This window comes from Centruroides vittatus, unplaced genomic scaffold, assembly GCF_030686945.1.
Source record: "Centruroides vittatus isolate TY-2023 unplaced genomic scaffold, ASM3068694v2 contig_1159, whole genome shotgun sequence".
NCBI classification, from domain to species: domain Eukaryota; kingdom Metazoa; phylum Arthropoda; class Arachnida; order Scorpiones; family Buthidae; genus Centruroides; species Centruroides vittatus.
Window position 1 is genome coordinate 1,546,224 of NW_027120745.1, and position 23,967 is coordinate 1,570,190.

Sequence of the window (23,967 nt, forward strand, 5' to 3'; positions counted from 1 at the left end):
TATTTTTAATTTATTTTACTTAAAATATATGCTCTCCACCTCAAATTATTAGCAGTGTCTTGCCCCTGTGCATCATACTTTTCCTTTAAAAATATAGTTGTGCTGGTCATCTAACTGCTTTCAAGGGAAAAGTTTCAAATTGAAATAACATGACTTCCAGCTTGCATTGAAAGTTTGTATATAGTTAATTGGGATCTCCTGCTCCTAAGGTTTCCATATCTGGTCTCGGATTTTATCTATGTAACTGTTCAAGATTAAGGAAAGACAGACAGCCAACAGTGGGAATTTATAGGTCTACAATTTTTTCAAATTGCAGCCCATTCACTTAATTCCTCCCAATTACTGCTCTTGATGAACCATGTTTCTGATAAGAAAAACACATCATACTTCAATGACTGCAGTTTGGCACAATCCACATCATAACAGAGGATGCAGAAGTCCACGATAGTTGCTATGAAACCAGAACAACCTTGGCTGATACTTCATCATATTTATACCAAACCCCATCAACTACCAATTTATCATAACATGAAATGCACATTTCTTGTGCCTTCTTCCCTTTTTCTCTTCCCAAATAACCTTAAGTTGTATCTAATGTCACTTTGAGAAACCATCATACACACACATTATGATTCTCAAATAAAACCTTTTTAAACCTTAATTTATTGCTAAAAGAACCAAACTTACAAATTACTGGTCTGGGTTTATCTCCAACTCTTTACCCAACCCTCTGTATACTTTTGTAAGTATACAGAGGGTTGTTGCATTTTGAATACTTTGAATTTACCCTTGTTGCATTTTGTAATGCAACGAGGGTAAATTCAAAGTATTAACCACAAAAAATTTCACTATGTCAAATATTTCCAAAGACATTTCCACTTTCCCTGAACAACAACATTATTCATCCTTCTCTGATTATCCATAACATCCAGTTCCCTTTCAAATGAACTCAATTCCATGTAAACTTTATCCATATCAAGAGAACTTCCAACCTTCAACTCAATCTTCCCTAACCTTGCATCAAAATCAACCAAGATCTCATTTACATTCTTAATCCACACTGTAAGGTGATCCAATCTTCTGATGAATTTGTCAACCTTAGGGTTGAGTTATAAACTCCGTAATGTAACCGTATCCGTACCGTATCCATAGCTGTAAGTGTATCCGTATAGTGTGGTTATAAACTCCGTATCATATCCGTATGTCCGTACCGTATTCCATAAGAAAAGTTTGGATCAATCAAACTTTTACGGTAGGGATACGGAGAATTGACTAACTGCGCATGCGCTAGGTCGCCGTCAGTCGATATACAATCGGAAGTTGTGCTGGAAGCAACCGACAAAACTTTCACAAGTTGGTTAAAACGTAACTTTTCTCCACCAATGCTGCTTCTGAATAATATAAAATTTTAAGATAAGAATTACTTTAGTCATAAAAAAAATAGAAAAATAATAAAATGAATAAATAATTATAGTGTTAGATCTGGCAGTAACTACCGATGATTTTGCACATGCTCACAATGGACTGCTTTGTAAATCATAGAACAGTTTGTTCCTTTACGAATACGGAAAACGCCTTACGTAGTTTATAACTATTGCCATAGATATCCAGTGTAGCAAACATTTACGAATACGGATACGGTTACGTTATGGAGTTTATAACTCGACCCTTACCATTTAACAAAACATGCAATCGCAATAAAAGCCAAACCCCTTCCACCATGTCAATATTTGACTCCTGCAGTAATTTCAAAATATCATCTTCACCAGAAGGTCACTCACACCTTAACCTAGTTTATGGTCTTTCCAGAACAGTTAGAGAAAAGGTCTTCTTCTGAGCCTGAGACATAACAACAAACTATACTTATGTAGAAAATGAAAAATAATCAGATTAGTCTCTTATTCACAAATCGAATAGTCTCCGAACTTTTAATTAAAATATTTCTTAATGACTACCTACAAACATATTTATAAATTAATTTTTAAAAATAAAACATGTAATATATTGACATTTACTTTATTCATCTTTCTCTGCCCATATCAATATTGCAAGACAACTAAAATCATTAGATGAAAACATAAATTTTCAGTAGCTTTCACATAAATTCAGCAGACTTGAATCGGTTGAAATGTAAATCCTTTAACAAAGACATCTGCAGAGGGGAGCAAAACTTGCCCTCATCTGGGATTGACTAAAAAAAATTATACAAATTATAATCACAAAAGTAATTGATTGTGTGAGTGAATGAAAAGTGACCTTAATACTCTCCCCACCATAACTATATTTTATACTCTAATTATGGAAAAAAAAAATCAAAAAATTTATTTATTTAATTATTTGTCTCCAAGCTTTGTCACCCGTAAAATTTTGATTTGATATAAATACCTCTGAACATAAATTGGGTCTTAAATATAGTCTCTGGGAGAGACTATATTTAAGACCCAAATTCAGCCATAAATAGCTGAGAAATGTATTTTTGTTGTTGCTGTTGTTATTATTATTATTATTATTATTAAGTAACAGATGTAAATATAAAAGTAAAATTATTTTCAAGAAACAACAATTACCGTATATTTCCGTGGATAAGAAGATAGTTGAATCATAAAAAAATGCCCCCAAAATCCGGGGTCATCTTATAGGACAGATACAAAAAAAATTAGATGGTTTTAATTTATATAAATTTCAATTATAAAAAAAAAATTGACAAACTGTAATTATTTACTAGTAGAGAGCAGGGCATGTCCACAAAATAGAATAACCCATACGACGTTTTTGTGAATAGTCAAGGTCATTACCGATGCCTGAATCAGTGCGAACGTTTGCAACAATAGCAAGGCAGAAAATAAAATTTGTTCATTCAAAAAATAATGAATAGGACATAACTCCATATACGCTATACAGTATTATTATTCAGATGATGATCGCCGATCTAAACTAAATTCATAGGCCATTGATAGTTTGTGGGTCGTCTCATAGGACAGATATATGCTAAAACTATAAAACTTTGCCGAAAATTTATACCTTGTCTTATCCGCGGAAATATACAGTACAATTGATACCAAATTTTGAAAAATTGTTTTTGATAAGAAAACCTTAATAGAATCTGAATTTTCATATTTTATTATTGTTATTTATATAAATAAGTGAATCTCCAACTTTATAAAGTATCATAAGCAGAACAGACTGTTAAATACATCAAACTCCATATTATCCACATATCATCAAGATATTTTATCTATCTTGTCCATGGACAGCTTAATGAATGGGAAATTGTACATTCATAAGCAAATACACCAACAACTGCCATAAATGTTTATGACATTTGTTGTATTTGCTTATGATATTGGGTTTCGATTGATGTATGTTTATAATTGTGCATTCATCATCAGTGTATAAGCAATAGACTTTCAAGCTTTCAAGCTCAACTGACATTCCAAGCAACATTCTAAAACATTCACGGGAATTGTCTTGAATTTACAAATGAAACTTTAGAAATTTGTTGAGAGACTACATGTGGAGGGTGGAAAAAATCATTTATACACTATAAATAGTTGAAAAAATATCCTATTAGTCCTAAAATCAAAATACAGTAATTTGGAAAAAATGTAAGAATTACACATAAAAACATAAAATTTTAATTTCTACAAAATATTTTTGAAAATAGAAGAAATCTACATTTATATTTATTTACTAAATACACATTTCAGCTTATAAAACTTGGGGTTCATACTTACATTATGTTATAACAGAGTTGAGCTGTGTATGTATATATAGGGTGCACCGCCAAAGTCTGGAAAAAATTCAATTTCAAATTCCCACCATTCTATACCACCAATAGATGTCGTGTTTGGCGTTCAAATAGCTTGACACATGTACTAAACCATCATAACCTCGAAACAGTCACAATGTTGAAACCAAGTGCGGAGTATAACCAAAGAGCCGCGATTATTTAAAGTATTCTCAGTGGGCGCTTAGCGACAAAAATCATTCAAGTTCTTCAAGTACCCGAGATCGACTGTATGATGTCGTCGCAAAGTACAATGAGTCGGAGAAGTCCAACGAAGGTTTTAAAACACCAGTGAGGAAAACTCACTCAAAGGAGTGTGCCCGAAATCATTCAACAGGCTCAATTCTGGCCTCCCAACAGCCCAGATTTGAATTCTTTGGACATCTATGTATGAAGCGTAGTTCAAAGGGTCACGAGCAAGTCCAGACATCCAAACGTCACATCATTGAGAGCCACTATTGAAGCAGCATTCACCGATATGGACCATGACACATTAAAGCACGCCTGTGCACACTTCAGACCAAGAATGGAGGCGGTCATTCAAGCAGGAGGGAGACATATTGAATAAATGTATTCTTTATGGCCTTACAAACAATGTGGTTAAAAAGAATTTGTAAACCTTTTCATTTTTTGCAATAAAAAATATGTTTGGAAAAAATGTGTAATTTTGTCCAGATTTTGGCACCGCATCCTGTATATAAAACCTCTGATTTTTATAGTTTAAAGAACTATTTTGGATTATTTGCGTTTTTTCACTTTCTATGCACACCATACACTAATTAGCATGGATAATTAGAGGTTTGGTATTTTTAATAATCTTAAATCTAAATTTTTTAAAATAATTACTTAACATCAAAATTTTAGTCAAATATTAAAGTTGTACCATGTACTACTTACCATTTTATTTATTTATTTTTGTACTGATGTTTTATGATTATAATAGCAAAAACTTTTCACATGAACATTTACATTATATATAGAACAGTTTGCATATTATTAAAAAGTCATTGGTAAATAATTTTACATTCTAATTCTATTTCCAGACATTTTAAAGTAAATTTCTCTGAAGATTATAACCCCTTTTTTCTCTAGCAATTATTTTTATTTTTGCAGGTTTTTTTAGGCGCATTAAATGTTCATCTTCAGGCATAAGGGTGTTTAATATGCCTGAAAATGTTTGTAAAAATAAAAATAATTGCTGGAAAATAAGATGTAATAATCTTTATTTGAATGCAAGCAGTTGGTACTCAAATTTCTCTAATTGCAAAATTTGAAATGATCATTGAACTATTGCATAAGTATAATTTCTATCATTTGTGATCCTTCCTCTTATATAAAGAATCATAAGCATTGCATTGAACTCTCCTAAATTTTTATTTATTGTTTTTAATGATTATTATAAAAACAGTAATAAACTATATAAACAGATATTGTAATTGAAACAATTTGTTATAATGTATTGACTTTACATCATATCCTTCTAACAGTTTCATATCAAATCTCATCTTCAAGACAAAGTATTCATTTTTTAATTTTTTATTGCCATAAAGATTAATTAGATTCTGTAATTAATCTAAATGTAAAAAGAGAACCATCACCAACTGAATGAGTTATCAAAATAACAATTTCACAACCTTTTCAATCAGCAAATATTTTAATGCAAACGAAGCTAACATTTTCTTCAGAAGGTTCCTCTTCTATTGCCCTAGATTTCTTTGCATTGCAAGAAGGGGTTGAGGTAAACTGGAATAATACAATGGTGGTTAGATCAATTAGGAAAGATCACACTTCTAAAATATTTGGAATGCTTAGGAATATGTTAGTTGACATATTCCTAAGCAAAGGTGCATCAATAAATTTTAGAGATGAGAGCATAAGAAATTTCCGAAATAAAAAAAAAAGTTAACTGTATTCTTGCATAGATTTATGTATTTTTAACAACTGCATTCATTCATTCATTCATTTTAACTTTGTTTGAATTTGTGTTCAAGAATGATGTTTCTTTTCCATTGATTATATATGTATTGTACATTAATCCAAAGATGGCTGTTTAACTCTTTGGGGTTAGGTGGTGAAAAACTGTCCCACCTTTTGCATAGCTTTTTTTATGCATGGTGGGATATATTCTAACCCATCTCAAAAAGTTGAAGTTACTCTTAGTCATACAGTTTAGTATTTTATTTAAAAGTGTGTCATTCAGTTGGCAAATGTTTTTTTTTCCATTTTTTTTATATTAAAAAAAATTCTGTGCAACCAGGGGAAAACTTCTGCGCCTCAAAGAGTTAAAATAATCAAAACTATTAGTTTGGTTTATATTAGTATTCACTGATTGAAATGGTGTGAGATAGTTGTTTTAATCTGAACATTTTTAGATTAAAGATAATTAAATCTATTTGTTTTATAATAATTTCAAAACAAAACTTTGAAAATAAAATTTGTTTTCAAATAATTTAATATGTCTACTGTTTTGACACTACCTATGCTTTTTATATATTATGATTTTGATATTTTTCAAAAATGTATTAAAATTTGAATTATACATACCAGTGCACTTTTTCCTACACCACCACTGCCAAGAACTACAATTTTATATTCTCGCATATTGAGAGATGATCTCTAATTTGCTATATTAAAAAAAATAATAAAAACTTTCAAATTTAAAATGAAAATATTTCATATAAGTTTATTTTATCAATAAATATTAGTGATGGGATGATTAATCAAAATTCAGAATCAGAAAAATTGGGACATTTTTTGGATATTGGAATTGAGCAAATCTCTTCATGATTTCCAATTCTCAAAATGATTTTTCCACATTTAACAAGAAAATTATTTGTTTCAGTCAAGGATCAAAAATTTTTAAAATTATGATATTGATAATTAAGTTTTAGTTTATTGGAAGCTTTCACAAAGCAGAGAGTATGCAACAACCCACACGAGATGACATCTATTGTGGTAAACTTTTCTTTCACGTAGTCAGAGTAATAAAAGATCGCACTCAGTCAGAACTAACTCCATTTTAGGGGAGATAACGTGACATTTGGGTTGCCACCTAGACTGTATTGGGTCGGCTTGACTGGCAGTTTCAAATCAAGGCCCGTGATCGACAAAAATATTTAAGTGTCAGCTAAACAGTTTAAAATATAAACAAAATTACATTTTAATTGAAAAAATACTAAATATTTAAAATGATTTTATATAATATGTTTATTTATAATGATAAAATGCTTGAACAACACCTTAAATACTTTTTTCAGCAACACTTTAATTTCTTTAAACAAACATTTTTGTCTTAGTTTGAATCTTCTTGTTAAACCTGATGCCTATGGAAAGGGGTCAAAAACATTTGTTTAAAGAAATTAAAGTGTTGCTGAAAAAATATTCAAGGTGTTCAAGCAAAATTAGTTTCAGTTTATATAGAAGTGTTCTATATAAACTGCAACAATTGCAATTATTTGTGTTAAATTTACTGCAGTTTTAAGTTTTAAAACTTGATTTTTCAAGACGAATCAGTCTAGGCATTTGTTTGATTCTTCTTTCCTCGAAAAAAGTTCATGCAATTGTACATTTAGGAAAACATGGCTCAAGTGAATGGAATTCAAAACTTAGTTAACTCATAATAATGATGATATTTGTTCAGTTCGTAGCATCATTTGCCAAACCTCATTTAGTGTTAAATATGATTATTGTGAGAAACATGAAAAATGAAGTGCATCTTCTCACTTACCTTCCCATACTTTGAAAGCTGCTTCATTGCATCAGCCAATGAAGCAGTTTCTATAGACAGCAGAGCTTAGATGACATGGGATAGTTTGAGTAAAAGGGAATTAGCTGTAATTTCTCTGGGAGTAATGTTGCAATATTACCTTTACATGAAATAAGATTACAAATTCATTTTGTAGTACACAATAAAAGCATACATATCCACATATAAATGGAGAGTTTTCATGTTTCTTTCTAAAGATTGATTCTGGATTTCCCAATTGTTTTCCCATTCTTAAGCTTGATGTTTGTTTACTAATGAATGTTCCATGCTCATAATGTAAATTGTTAATTTTTCTACACAAAATAAACTTTAGAAACTATTCAAAAGAATTGGAATCTGGAATTGTATCAGAGTTGGATTCAAAATTTGGAGAAATTTTTATCATCATCCCATCACTAATAAATACACTATTAAATTATTTACATGTAATTTAATTTTGCATTATATTCTGATATTTTTCTTTTTTCACTAATTAACAATATATATATTCAAATAAGAAAAATTATTTTACTTTATACAAAGGTTATACTGAAAATACTGTTTTAGAAATCTTCACCAAGCTGCTATGGTACACAGTAACAAGGATGAGTCTATGTTAATACATGAAGAGTACAGGATATTTAAATTTAATCTATTACTAATATATAAAGAGAAAATGTCTGTTTGTTAGAAGTAATCTCAGAATCTACCAAATCAATTTTTAAAATTCTTTTACTATTGGAAAGCTTATTCCTTCCAGATGAACATAGGCTATATACTATTTTCATATTAAAAAGGGAAAATGCACAAGAACAATGTTTTTAACATGAAATTTCTCTTGTATCATTCTTTCATCATTTGCCTGTTCCATTCAAGGGCAATCCCTTTTTCCACTCATTGGGCTTTTTCTTAAACTTATTATCCTACCTATAAAACTGAATAGGTAAATTTTTTTAAAAAAAGCCCAATGAGTGGAAAAAAAGATTGCCCTTGAATGGAACAGTGAAACTGTGGAAATCAAAACCAAAACTGAGGTTTTGATTTGCACATTTTAGGTAGTTGTGTATATGCTTTGTTTATGTCTTGATCATTTGTTTCTTATAATAATACTCTTATGTTATCAAATACAACTAAAAGGAACAAATTTACTTCCATTAGGTCAGGGATGGGGAACCTTTTCTCATTTGAAGGCAGCATGAGAGCTAACATTCTTCCAAGAAGGCCACATTTTAAACAAAAACCATATTTACTGCAAAATGCAAATAATGTAATACAGTAGAGCGTCGATAAGTGGAACGTCGGTAAGTGGAATGGCCGGAAAGTGGAACGATTTTCAGTCGGACTGTGTCGTGCTGAATCGAATGTTTTTGATACTAAATTTACTTCTAAAGTATAATTTTCATGTTTTTTATATTCTTTAATATATTTATTTTGTTTGTACAAAATGCAGAAATAATTTTTAACGATACGATAGCCTCGATGATTATTATAAAAATTTTCGTTAGGCTTAAAATCGACGAAAATTCAACACGAAGCGACACGCAACGGAGAAAAATTCAACAGGAAGCGATACGCAACGGAGAAAAATTTGAACATCGGATAGGTTAATGTATTTTTTCGTACAAAGTCGGAAACTGGAACAAATCATTAACTGGAAGGACCCCAGTCCCCAATTGGTTCCACTTATCGACGCTCTACTGTACTAATTTAGCTTTTATACAGAATTAACCTTTTCAAGTATCTTATACTGCCTTATGGCATAGTTATTGTGGCCAGATAACAGCTTTTACTGAGAATCATCTCTTAGCAGAATTGTTATATTGCCAAAATTAGTTCACATATATATATATATAACATTGATTAACATAATATGAAAACTTGTTTAAGAAGACCAGAGAAGGCCACACATTACACTCCAAAAGGTCACATCACATGCAGCCTTAAGGCCGCAGGTTCCACACCTCTGCTTTAGATGAAACTAAACTTTTGTACACAGACCTATAGCATTTTTGTGTTCATTTAGTATTAATCCTACCATTATTTAAAAATAAGAATGTCTTATGTTATGAGATATCTTATAAATTGAGTTCTTTCAGTTACTTTTCAGATGTACACATGTGCAAGTGAGCCTTATCAACAATAAAATGCTTACGTAAGTCACAATTGTCACAAAATACATTCGTATCAAGGGCAAGCAAATTACAGGTGTAAATAAATGTATATCCCCACATGGGACAACTGCTTAGTCAGTTGTTTTGGGAGTGGCACCCTCACAACCCAAGCCAAATTGTAGTGCTGTCTTGTTCTGTCTTCCATGTTTGTTCTGTTCGTTGGATTTTCTGTTTTGTCCTTTTCTGTTGCCAATCACTGTGGACTTCACCACCCATATTTTTGCCATATGTGGATACCTGTATGCCAGAAAGGGGGATTCTGGCAGTTGAGGAGCAATATAACATGCTGCTTCAGATAAATAGATGGCTCAAACCAGGCTCAGTTTGAGTCAATTGGCTAGTCATTAAGTCCTTTGGGACCTCAGTTCAGAGTTTAGTCCAGATAGATCAGCCTTCTGCTAGTTCTGTCTTAGAAGACTAATCTAAGACTAATTCTGAGGCTATATCTCCGAGGAAACCCTAGGGTGTCAGTAGATGTTTCTTGCGCACATTTCATGGCATTCCCTTGTTGAGCTCAGTAATAGGTGAGGTCACAGGAGTGAAATTTTTTTAAATTATGGAGTCATTAACAAAAACAACCATGTACTGATCTTTCTCAACCTGTGAAGCCACACTTTCTAATTTTACATTCAAATACTGAATGTATGTTGGGGGCTCTATCCAGTTTCCTAATCCAAAAGTTGAGTCTGCCATTGGCAACTCTCACAAAATTCAAAAGTTAAGACTTGGTAATTTTGTCAAAACTGTCTGATATGAAGAATTCCTGATGATGTTATGCAATATCCCAATTATCGTTTACCCTCAACTTTTCTTATGGAGTGATATCAATAAACAATCTCCTCTCCAAGCCTGAAGCTTTAATTCTTGATGGACTATCTGTTCAAGGTGTAGTGGCAGTCCATTGTATTCACATTCATCACAGATTGCCACAAAAAATGTCATCCTGACATTTAACATCCAAGTTACCTTCTTTTGTGATTGCTGGATACCTGCGATACGTAGTTCCTCCTTATATACAGGTACCCCTCGCTTTACGACCTATCTGCTTAACGATCACTCGCACTTATGACCAATCGAGTTTCGACCTGCAATTTGGAGAATCCCCTTTCTCAGCTTGAGTGTCGATCAGTGGCGAATGGTGACATGCACACTAAGCGTACTATAATAGGTTAATAGCGTACTATAATAGTTTTTTTATGAGTAAATTTGAAGTTTGTTGCATAATTTGTATAATTTTACAACGATCCTATATTCCCGGCGCAAGCTCCTCGCTTATCGACCAATTCGCTTAACAACGTAGTTGTTGAAATGGAACTTGGTTGTACAGTGAATCTGCTGTGCTGTTATCAATGCCAACAGTTTGGGCACTATAAAGTTTGAAATGTAATGTGTAATACAAGAAGAAAGAATTAAGGTGCAAAACTGATGGCATACCAATATTTATTGGAAAATGTAAAAGTTAATGTGGTTACACTGTCACATGGTGTTGACAATCCAGTACAGGTTCCACAATACTGGTATATTGATTGTGCTGGACTATGGTACATACTTGTATTCCAAGCAGTACATGGCATGCTCAACTGCAAAATGTAACACATCAGAAGTGATGCTCCACATATGTTGTGATATGCTAACTTTTAAAGCACTTAGGTTTGAGACACCTCACTATTTGATTACAATAGTAACTAGAATGATAGGCCACGTAACACCCTCTATTGACAATTTTTATCTTGTTCCATTCTTCTTTCCCCTTCTTAAATAGTAAATGTACTAATTTTAGTTTCAATTGGGTTATTTCTTCAAGCTACTGACAGCTCCAAATAGAGATACTTATTTTATAAACATCCAGTATATTATTTGCTGTCCTTAATCATAAATGTAATATTTATCTTACAGCAAGCAGACTGTAGTGTTAATGCATAAGAAGTTAACAATGATATTAATCATTTAACAATTTGAAAGCAATATTTTGCAAATGAATTCTACAATAATAAAATGCTTATATATTAGATTCTGTTAATTGTAATCAAAGAATGTTATTAGTCAATTAATGATATCAAAATTAGAAAGTCCCAAAACATGCAAGTTACAATTCATTATAAAATTTCCTTTACTGTAATCAGAATTAGATTATTGTCACCATCATCTTTAGGTAAGCAGGTCTTTTTATGCTTTCCTTTTGTGTTAGCAGCCTCAATATGTGGCTGATAAGTACTATTAAAAATTGCAAATTTAGGTTAAACATATATTTAAATATATAATAAATACTTTATATACTGGAAAGCTTTAGGTAAACAGACCTTAGAAAAACCTTTTGGTATTGGCTTTCACTTGTGTTGGTACTTTGATTAGTCAGGCTTTCCAGGCTATCAGATTTTGATCCTATTGGTATTTTGAACATCAGGATATTGATCAAATCCCCCATTTAACTAAATATTGGTTTATCTTACAAAAATAAAATAATATATGTTGACAATTATTGTTAAGAAATAAATCCTATTGCATATTCCAATTTATTTTTTGCACCATTAAACAATTGTAAAATTCTGCATAAATTCATCAAATTTTATCTATTCTTAAAGTTGTATGCTTTTCAATTAATATTAGATAGAAAAGTATCTTCGTATCATATTTTCATTAACTTCGACTTTCTTAAAATTTTTTGAAAAGAATTTTCTGAGAAGAAAAAGGATTTGTTTTTAATAAAAGGTTTTGAAATAGTATTTTTAATAATAAAGGGAAAAAAATCTTAATTTTGGTTGTAATGACAATAATTATGTCATTTTCAATATCTTTCTTTATTTACAATGTAATTAGACATTCTTTTTACAAAATAGAGATGATAGTCATATTTTAATTTAGATCTTGATATTATTAATTAGCGTTATATCTATAAAATCATTTTGCTGGCATAAAAACTAGTAGTAAATCAAAATCTTTCAAATACACAACTTTCAACTTTTTTCACTCATTATTACTCTCATGTTTTACTGAATCACTATTTGTTTTCAACTGTGATTATATATGCTGACAGAAGTTTTTAGTTAATTATCCATTGTCTATACAAGTTGTACTGAGAAATCTAAAAGATATCACTAACAAATGTATTTTATGTTTGAAGGTCTTGAATCAGTCATGCACACAATAAACACTGCAAAATAATATTTTTAAAATTTTTCTTTTTAATTACATATGAATAAAACATTCACTGAAATTATGATAATTTTATATATATATGTATATATAGTGATTTCATTGTTTGAATGGATGCTAAATTTTTTTACAAAGCATATCTTCATATAAAAGTATCATTCTTAAATTAATTTCATTCAACATTTAAAATGTTTCGTCTTTTATCATTTTTGGTCGATTTTGTAATTACAGTAGAGCATCAATTATCCGAATACCTATCAACCAAAACATCAGTTAACCAAAAGTGTTCCAGTTGGCAAATCCAAATTTCTGCTAGTGCCATGGTGCTGCAGCATCCTGCCCCTCCCTGCTGACATAAACTGTAGGTCTACTTTAATGTACTACTTTGTGACAATGTGCAAAGCACCCCCTATGCTTTGGCACCACGGGACCGAAGGGTCGACATTGCGTCAGCAAAGACTGCAATGACTAATTCGTCCGAACTGACACCACTGTGTCTTCAAGGTACACATGGAAACCTACTAAGTAGTCACTAATTTTGTTTGTTTTTTTTTTCGTGTAAGCAGTCACATTGTAGGCATTTGGATCTAATACAAGGGATGGCACAGATTGAGGAAGTGCACCAAACACAATTCTAACAACAACAAATTTTGTTTATGTAGTTGGGCGAGCAATTTTTGCCACTCTATCTGTAGTTTCAGCAACGTAAAGAAAGAGTTTTTCGCAAATTGCTCGCCCAACTACATTTCCTACTAAATTTTGTTTATTAAGCTAGTTCTACGAGAAGGTTATTATTTCACATTTAAACCTTAAAGCTTCTTTGCGAGATCTAAGTTGGAGAGAGAGAGCTTACATGACATTGTGTGTCGTTATAAATACCAGAGGCACTGTGTGTGGGTTTCAAGATGGCTGTGGAGTCATTGGAGAGGCTTGGAAATGTCTCTTTCCTTGGATGGTGGTTTGGAATGTCTCTTTTGCCTTGGATGGTGGTTAAAGTTTATTGGAGGAAATAATAATCCATATGTGCTTGAAGGTGTTCCAAGAGAAACACAGGATATTCTTGGAGAAATGGGTGACAACAATAAACCTTTTTGGCCGGGCACTAAGTGATACACTTGCGGACTCTCAACGACCTTCTGTTCCTTGAGTTCTCCTATTTATATTTCCAAGTCACGTTATCTTTTTTCACCAACAGTGAATTTTTAGTTTTAGTTCCCAGTGACACAGTCTGAGTTCCCTGGGAAAGGAAACGACTCCGAGGAGAGAAATGCACTCATCCTCTGGTAATAAAAATGGAAAAAGTTTTTTTTTTCTGAGATTTAAATAAATTTCCTTTTCAAGACGAAAAATGAATTTTCTTTCAAACATTTCGTCAAATCCGATCTCTCACAACTTTATGTGAGATATGTATTTGTAAGATATGTGATACAAAATATATACAATAAAGTTCAGTGTTTAATATATTTTTTCACAAATGATCAGATATCCAAACAACCCTAGTCCCAAATGTTTCAGATAATCGATGCTCTACTGTATACTACAGTTATTTAGTTTGTCTCTCATTTAAAATTAAACTATTAAAGTATAATTTTTCTTAATGTAAACAACATCTTCAAACAAATACTTAAAAATAAATGATTGTTTAAAGCTTAAAAGAGACAACAAAACCTTTAAACTCAAACTCCAGAACTCCAGCACTTTAAATGAAAAATTTCAAACATGCTAACATTTTCAACTGTACTTAACTGTCATCATTTAGTTATACAATGAAATTGGAACACTTTTTTAAACATTAGCATGATTAAATTTTTCATTTAAAGTGTTGGAGTTTAAAAGTTTTGTTGTATCTCTTAATGCTTTTCTGGTTAAAAGTTGTTACTGTTTAAAGCTTCACAATTACTTCCGTATATCAACTTTGTAATATAATTTTTTTTAATATGAAATCTCTTTTTAATACCCAAAATTTAAAACAATTGGAAACATTAATACTGATTTTGTTATGTTCTACAATTTGTTTACATACAATTATATTTTCCTTTCAGAATTTTGCATTTTCATCACTTTTTTGCTAAGAAATATAACATTCATCTTTTCTTAATTTTAACAAATTAAGTGTATGACAAAAATATTTTTTTTATCAAACAACAATATTGGAGAACTGTTAATCTATATACTTATAATTTCATTTATTTCTGTAAATAAATATGAAATCAACATACAAAAAGCTAACCAATTTTAGACTTCCTCCTTAGAAAATAAATACAAAATATACTTTTTTTATTTCATTTTATGATACTATAACAATAACGTCAAATTAGACAAGAATATAATATAAATTCTAGATAAAGGAATCTTTTTGTATTAATGAAATAATTTAATATTTTGAAAATAATGATTGAATAGTCTGTCAACTAAAAAACTACAAATGTTTTTATTTGGAAAAATAACCAATTGCATTTAAAGATAACTATTTCATTGATAATTTACAGCAACTTCCCTTGAGGAAATAGGAAAACTTGGAAAAAAATTTGTCAACTGCATTTGAAAGTTTCATTACATTATGTTAATTTAAAATTCTACAAAAATATCACATCAAAACTTATGTTAGCAATAAAATTGTTTATATCATAAATTTTTAAAATTAAACATACAATGCTAACTTCATTAAATTCCCTTCATACTATGTTCGGAAGAAAAATTAGTTTTTATAATTATCTTAAAAAGTTTATAAAACTTAGCACTATCTTTGTAAATAAATAAATCAACACTATTTCAGAAAGACATCTTTTTTATTAAATAAAAGAAATATTTTAAAAATAAATAACTATGAATTAAATAATATAATTCAATAACTTTTAGATTTTCTCTTTATGGCTCAGATATAATGTTTCATTTGTTTTCTTCAGAAATAATTTGAGACTAAATATACATTTTAATATTAATTATGTAATAAAATCTCATCTAATCCAAGTAAAAGATCTCTCTTCAGGCTAAGAAGTTTTTTCTTAGCCTGAAGAGAGAGATTGGCAGAGTTCCAATCCAAAATGCATTGTTTTCAATAAAAAAATAATTTTCTGTCATAGTCTCTGTTTTACATGGATTACATGAGACATGCAAAATTAATATTAAAATCTACATTTACTCTCAAGTTCTGAAATAAAATAATTAATTAAATAATATAGCTAAATAAAAAACAATAATAAAATTTAGAAATTTGCTATAAATTCAAGAAAAAATATAATCAGACAAATTTAGCTATTAATCCTCATAGAAAGAAGAGAAACTAAGGGAATTCATAAACCATATCCAAACATTGCCAATTTCGTATGTATCATGTGTATTAATGTTACAACACTATCTATCTCTAAACATAAAATTGCTCCAGAATTCCTACTAGGATATAACCATTTCATTCTATAATTAATATAGGTTTATTCCATAATAAGCTTCTTTCTATATCTAATGCCCATGTAAACAAGGAAGTGACCTTTACAAACCTCAGCATAATTTTTTCTAAGCTCTTAAAAATTAATATAATTGTAAAATCAATAATCTTTTTGTCTATTAATAAGTTTAATTAAATAAACCTGGCAAAAAATTTACATATCTATTTAAATCTTATCTGAACATAAGATCTGCATAACAGTGGGATTTCTCTTAACTATTATACCTATTGTTAAGTCCTTGATCAGAAAGGTCTCTCAGTATGTTGAGTATATTTTTCCTATAACTATGAATCATTTATTAGTTTTTTTTCTACATTGCTGGTATTAGTATATTGTCTATTAATATAAGCATTAATTGAGGTACTAGATTGAAAATGGTGCCTGAACAAAAACATTCATTTTTCAGAAATTAACAAATTTATTCTTCCAAAAAAAAAAAAACTATGCTACATGCATGCCTTCTGAGATAAATATATTTTATTATTTGCTACTACCACCAAGATATGCACCGGAGGCGGCTCCAGGTGGGCTTGCGCCCGGCACCTACAACGCACGCCTCCGTGACCCTCCTACTCGCCACAGCATAACTTCACATTGCCGCGGTGGCCGGGTATGGGATTTCGACGCTGGAGCACATTCCATTTTCAGGACTAGTTGCTTCGGCTTATTGTATAAAAAAAGCTGTTATATCCTTTCCTTTTTTGGATCGTGTTGACTTTACTTGCTTGAAACATGGATAAAGTTAGAATTAGCCAGTTAATCCTAAGTTTTACTACCTTATATAACTGGATGTCTCTACTAAATGTACCAAAAAACCACAAATCCAGCATTTTAAATTATATTTTAATTTAAAAGTGAACAATCTTAAACAACTATCTTCAGGTTTACATAATATATTTGATAAGAACATGCAATATTGAATGTAATATTTAAATTTTAATCAAACAGTATTTTAGTTTAAAATGCTGGATTTGTGGTTTTTGGTACATTTAGTTAATCATAGTTTTATCTAATTCATGCAACAACATACATACTGACTATAATAAATAATTAGGCAATGCAGGATAATTTAATTAAAAACTGGAATGGTCTTCTGCATTACATAATGAAACAACACAAAATTTGATTGTGTGATTATAGCTTGTGTCATTTCAATTAACAATGCCTGAAGACAGTTTAAGTTAATTTTATACTTCATTGGCACGATTAATTTTATAATCTTATTAAAAATTCTCCAAACAATTTTAGATAAACTTTTTGGAATTAAGACTGAAATATTCATTATTTGAGAACTTTCAACTTAGAACAGATTAACAGCAACAGATAAATATGATTTATATTATTACAATTTCTAATATTTAAATTTATAGAACATTTTTTTTTAATGATGGGAGAACACTGATACTATTATAACAATTTTTACAATGCAAAACTAATTTAATATTTCTAATTTTTACACAACCTAAACGTTGGCTTGAGATGCCTTATAGATTACAATTGCAAAATATAAATTGGGAAAGTTCTAAAACATTCCAAAGTCATTTATCATATTCATCATTTAATAAAATATGACTTAATCCTAGAATATGAGAGTTATTTAACATTACTGATGCAAGCAATGATTAAACTGTAAAACTGAATTTCTATTTATTATAAAAAAGCCTTTTTGTACAAATCCATTTATCATTTCATTTCGGGTATAAAATGATTACTTTCAGGTAGCCAACTGTTTAAATTTTTCATGAATGTTTTAGGACAGCTTCAACTTCACAAGTTGCTGTTCCATTTATCATAATATATGTATTATTGAAATGGATCTGGAAATGGTGATATACTTATAAGAAATTTATTTATTTTCCATAAAAAAAAATATGAATAATATATTAATATATTTTAATTTTTTGAAAAATAGTAAATTTTTCAATTGTTCTTACTTACATGCAACACACACACAGCAGAAATTCTAAATCATTTTACTATATTAAGTTTTCAATATAAACAGAACTATCAGTTTAGAAAAAAATAACAAAAGCTAATGACAGCTGAGCAAGATGAGATAAAAGAGAATCAGACAGTATGTTTACTACATGGAAAACAAACTTATCTATTTATAGATCTTGATTTAGAAAATAAAACTGTTTAATGTCTGGTATTTAAAAAAGTATTGAATTTTAAAATAAAAGGATAAAATGATAAGTCAGCCTCTGATTTAACATTTTCTATTTTTTTGTCATTTCATTGTAATAAAAAGAAAAACAAAATCAAAATTAAACTAAAGAAATGTGAAAAGAAAACATGAGACACAAGGAAACAGTTTGAAAGTTGTAAGATCTGGAAATCTCTGAGTAGAGATAGACCTAATATCAATGTAAATCAGGAAATTTTTGCCTGTGATTGGATAACAATTTTTTAAAATTAGAAGTCTGAAAAAACTAAACTTATCTACAAATTACAACAGAAAAATCTGTTCCTGAAAACAATTTGTAGTCCTCAGTGCACCTGAAGAAGGCCTTTTAAAACGGCCGAAAACGTTTGTGCTCATTAATTTGTTTGCTAGAAACAGTGTGTGTAAGGTTTTTTGTGTCTACGATGTCAAATTGACAGTCAAAGAAGTTTGAACTATTAGTTTATGGTGGTAAATATGCCAACAAGAAATGAATTTGAATTGTGCAAAATAAAACTAGCTTAGTATCAATTTAATATTTCATCACTCTTTGAAAGAACCAAATTCAAATGAAAAAATGTTGGCTCTTGGTTGGAGAAAAATCATAAATAGGTGTATTTACTTTAAGTTTCAAAATAGCTTACTGTTACAAATCTCCAATTTCTTTGAATCAGTTTTGATTGCTAGAACAAAGTATGAACCTGTTGTTCTAAATATGCCTCTGCTTATTAAAATAAACTCTTAAGAATATGAATATAATGTATATTAAAAATTCATATAATTTTTACATATAATGTGACAGATCTGTGAATTTGAAGACCTTGAGAACAAAAAAACAGTAACAATATGAAATCTTGTACAAAAATTCACCACCTTTATATTCACCCAGCTAATTCTTCCAAAGAAAAAAAAAGTTTTCACTACTTATAAGACCTGCTTCGGGTGAGAAATTTTTAAACAGACGGAAGTTCCAACATTTTGATGGTCTAATATGTCAAGTGCAGGAGACAGGTTGACAGGTAAATTTGAATTTAAAATTTTTTATAAAATCAATCAATAGGATGTGGCCAAATGTAAAAGTTTCTAAAACCATTTTTCATAATGATGTATCAAAGAGGGCCTGCCACACTTTAGAAATGCACTTCTCCTCAAAGTTTATACATTGACCTTGCTTCTCTGCTTTAAAAATCTCAACCACTTCTAGTACTTTGAGTTGGTTTGCTATTGTTCTAATTAATGTAGCATGTTGTAAATTGGCTTTAACTTCCTCCTCCATACACATACCAAGAGGGCAGTAGTCTGCCTCCCTCAACAGAACACGAAGTTCGTAGGCTTCGTGTTCTGTTGAGTGCTTTCTGAGTGATCTATGGGTTAAACCTATGCAGGTCAAGTCCTTCTGGAACCTTTCATCCCTTAGACATATCTTATATACTCACAATGCTCTGCTGTAGTCAACTGAATTCTTATCACTTCTAAGCAGTTTAAACAGATGGGGATTATATCTAAGATAATCTTATACCAACATACAAAGCAATTTGTTTATAAATATTATGCATGCAACAATCATAAGCCACAACTTTATGGTTAGAATTAAATTCTTGTAGTGCAGAATTATCCAGTGAAGCATCACTGGGTGCACTGTTAGTTGTGTTCTTTTAGTTTCTTGCCTGTGGGCTAATTTATAGATTAAGCATTTAAAATAGCCATGTATGGTAGAAATATTCACAACACGACTCACCTCCATTCTAATTTCCTCAAAGTAGTTTCACTTTTAAATTTTTCTAACTTATACAATAATTTTCTCAGTTCCCTTGAAAAACGCATTCAGCAGACTCAACAGTTCCAGAGCTGTTGAGTATTTTCCTACTAAATGCTCTCTACAGTAGTGATGCTTCAGAATATGTTTGGTGTTTTGACATCACATTTAATAGCATCTTTCATGCTACCTATCGCTAGCTGTAACTGACCAATGATGGCTGCTTCCTGTTCCAATGCATATGTCACTCATCGTTCAGCAAATGAAACTATATAACAGTTACTGATTGAGATGTCTTTGCTCAGTTACAACTGTTGACACTGATGAATGCAGCCAATGTGGTCTGACTGTATCCCATAAAAATATCAAAATTATGATGATTCAAAATATACTCAATGAAAAAAAAAAAAAGCACAAAGAAGGAGCTGCTGTTGGTATCAAATGAAACTGTGTGAATATTAAAGCAAACTGAGAAGCTCATTGGAGAAAACTGCACACTCCAAAGAAGGCTTTAGTACCCTGTTCAGCCACCTTTAGCCTGACTACAAGATGAGATACAGTCGGGCAGAGCATACAGATTTTACACTGGTGGAAAATAAAATCCCAACACCAATAAAGAGTTGTGCTAGATAAATGAAACTTGGTAGGCGTGTTTTCATATCTGAAAGATGACGTCTATTCAAATTTCACACTAGACGAAGAAGAGTGGTGAAAGCAGCGCCACTATAAACATGTAAATCATGTTTGCATGTAAACTTGTTGAGCATTATTTATTGGATTTGTTTGTTGGATTTGTTTGTTTGAGCATTATTTATACGGATTGAACATTGTGAGTTAAGGTTTGAGTCAAGAATCCCTTAAGGAGACAAAGAAGGCAGTATCAGCAGCTTACTGAGTTTGAACAAGGCCGTGTAATAGTGCTATGAGAAGGTGAATTTTCTTTCTGTGCTATTGCAGAAAGACTTGGCAGGAATGTATCCACTGTGCATGATTGTTGGCAGCTGTAGTCATGGGAAGGTGCTGTCTCAAGAAGACCTGGATCTGGCCGCACACAGGCCACTACTGAGAGGAAAGACCACTGTATTCGCTGCACGGCTGTGGCGCATCGTACTGCATCTGCAGCAGAAATTAGAGCTTCTGTTGGCACCAGAGTAACCGAGCAAACTGTAACAAATCAATTACTTGAGGGACAGCTCCAAGCCCTGTGGCATTCATTCCACTAACTCCAAATCACTGCCATCTGCAACTGCAGTGGTGTCGAGCAAGAGCTCATTGGAGGGCAAAGTGGAGATCTGTTGTGTTCTCAGATGAGAGCTGTTTCTATCTTGGTGCCAGTGATGGCCATATGTTGGTTAGAAGGATGCAAGATGAGCACTTGGAACCAGGCTGTCTGTGGCATAGACACACTAGACCTATACCAGGAGTTATGGTTTAAAGAGTGATTTCCTATGACAGCAGGAGCACTCTAGTTGTTATCCCCAGCACCTTGACAGCAAATTTTTATGTCAGACTGGTGACTGAACTGCCAGAGGAGTCTGAGTTGAAAAAAAGTGTGTCGACTCCAACATTTTAAATTTAATTTAGTTTTTTTATTTTTATTTAAATGAAGGAAAATTTATTTTATATTTAATAATTTTTTAAAATGTTTTTCTATTTTGTTATAATTCATTTATTTTAAATATAAAATGCAACAATTTAATTTATTAAATATGTATCAATACTTTTCCTTGTAGTATTTGTGTTTAGTAGTTAAATTATTTTGACCCAGCTGAATTTGAATATTTTTGATTCATTCCTTTATTATCCCCACTCTAAATAAGTACTCTATTTTTCTAAATGAGCCAGACTAATTGATCAAAATCTATATTTTTCTTTTCTGAACAAGGGGCTGCTGAAGTAGCTAGATCTTGCACACATTTTAGTTGGATTAACTTTTCTGGAAAGATGAAATTGAAGTGTGAAAGCTGTAGAATAAAGATATGTAGATGTAGAATTTTATCTCAACCCTCTTTTTCCTCTTATTAAATATTTGTTAAAAAGTAATTTTTTTAAACAACTCATACAACCTTTTAAACTGCAGCCGTTTTTATTACTATTCAAACATTTTCAGTCATCTTTAATGACTTTTTTCAAGAAGAAACAACTGAATGAGATGACTGAAAACATTTGAATAATAATAAAAATGGCTGCGGTTTAAAAGGTTGTATGAGTTGTTTATTTATATAATGCAGTCAACAAAGAGTGCAATTTTTTTATACAAATAAATATTAATGTAAGTTAAATATTAAAAATACTAACTATAAAAGTATTTGGGCAAATGCTTGGGGCTTCTTTTAGAGTTCAGAGTAGGGTAACTCCTATGAGTGCCTCTACCTCTTATAAAATGACTTTGTGTTTAATTTTGCTGGAGTCAAGAGTTGGCCTACTAAAATTACGAGGAGTTGAGTGTTTTTTTGCCAACTCCACAGCCCTGGTTGTTAGTGTCCCTCATATTACTACTAGGGGTGATTGAATATCATACTTGGCAGCTTCCCAGATCATCACACCAGCAGTTTGGACTCCACAGCAAAGGCACGATTGAAGTGCTTAGCACAAAGCCTCCATATTCAAACACAACTATCATTGGCTTTCAAATAGAACCTTGATTCATCACTAAAGATGATAAGGATCCAGTTCATAGCAGTCCAGGTTTTTTGTTCATGACACAACTACAAACAAAGACAACAGTGGCTGGACACAATGAGTCCTTTTGTTAAGTGCCTGGAAATGGTTCAGACAGACCGCTTTCTATGATTAAAGTGCCACCAATCTCTGGATGGTGCACAATGAAACTGTTCAATCTGCTTGTGCTTGTCAGTGGATCAAATTATTCTCTTTACTGGTAGTCTGGAGCCTGTTCACTGTGACTGCATGCCCTCACGTAATCACTACTACTAACACTTAACAGTTAAGTCAGGACAGCCTAGATGGAGGCAATTCTTCAAAATTTCTGTCTAGATTACAGATCTTTTTAGTCTTTATGAGTTGTTCTCCTGATCAGTATCTTTGTATCATTTTTGGCAATTTAGTTATTTGGCTGAGAGACCTATAAATGCTAAACAGAGATAACTCTGATAGTTTATTTTCCACCTTCTGTAAATGGTTGATCAGCTTTTGAGGGTTAATGTATTCAGGTGTTCAAGAACAATGTGTTCTAGGAATACATGTTTCATGAGGAGATCTTGGTCTTCTCTTTTTGGATAGAAGGTTTAGGTGGTGTTGACATTTCTGTATCCATAGGTAATTGAACAAAATATGCTCACTTTACTATCACCAGCCTACTCTGACCCCAAGATGAGGAATGGGGTTCACCGGAAGCTAATACAATGTTGGCTTCCTACTCAGGGCTTCAAAGCAAGTATAATCTGGTAAGAGTGTGATGTCAGGCAGAGGATGTCCTTCAGCTTCCAAAATCCAGGAGGTCCTCCCCCTAAACCACTATCTCAGGCTCACCCAACTGATAACACAGCATGCCAATACGGGAGCAGACAACCCTGATGATTAGGCTGAGTTAGGCTTGGCTACTTGTCTATAGGGAAGCAGGGGCCAAATTGATGTGTTAGGCATGATCCTTCATTTTGTTCATTCCTCAGAGCTGTGACATTAGCCTCCAGGATTTCCCTTAGCACTCAGCTAACATGCAGGTAGGCTCAAACTTGAGGTACCTAGCAGCTTACTGCAAGGCCAAACAGAGATTGGTGAGCTA

At 31.4% G+C, this 23,967-nt stretch overlaps 1 protein-coding gene across 2 annotated transcripts in view; it reads right to left on the minus strand.

Moving 5' to 3' along the window:
- Rap1 (RAS oncogene family member Rap1) overlaps positions 1–23,967 on the minus strand; it is a 51,204-nt gene that overhangs the window by 17,654 nt on the left and 9,583 nt on the right. For both annotated transcript variants that reach the window (XM_067276576.1, XM_067276568.1), the window contains exon 2: positions 6,332–6,411. In XM_067276576.1, the coding sequence (XP_067132677.1) occupies positions 6,332–6,388 (57 nt within the window). In that variant the 5' untranslated portion in view covers positions 6,389–6,411. The remainder of the gene's footprint in view (positions 1–6,331; positions 6,412–23,967) is intronic.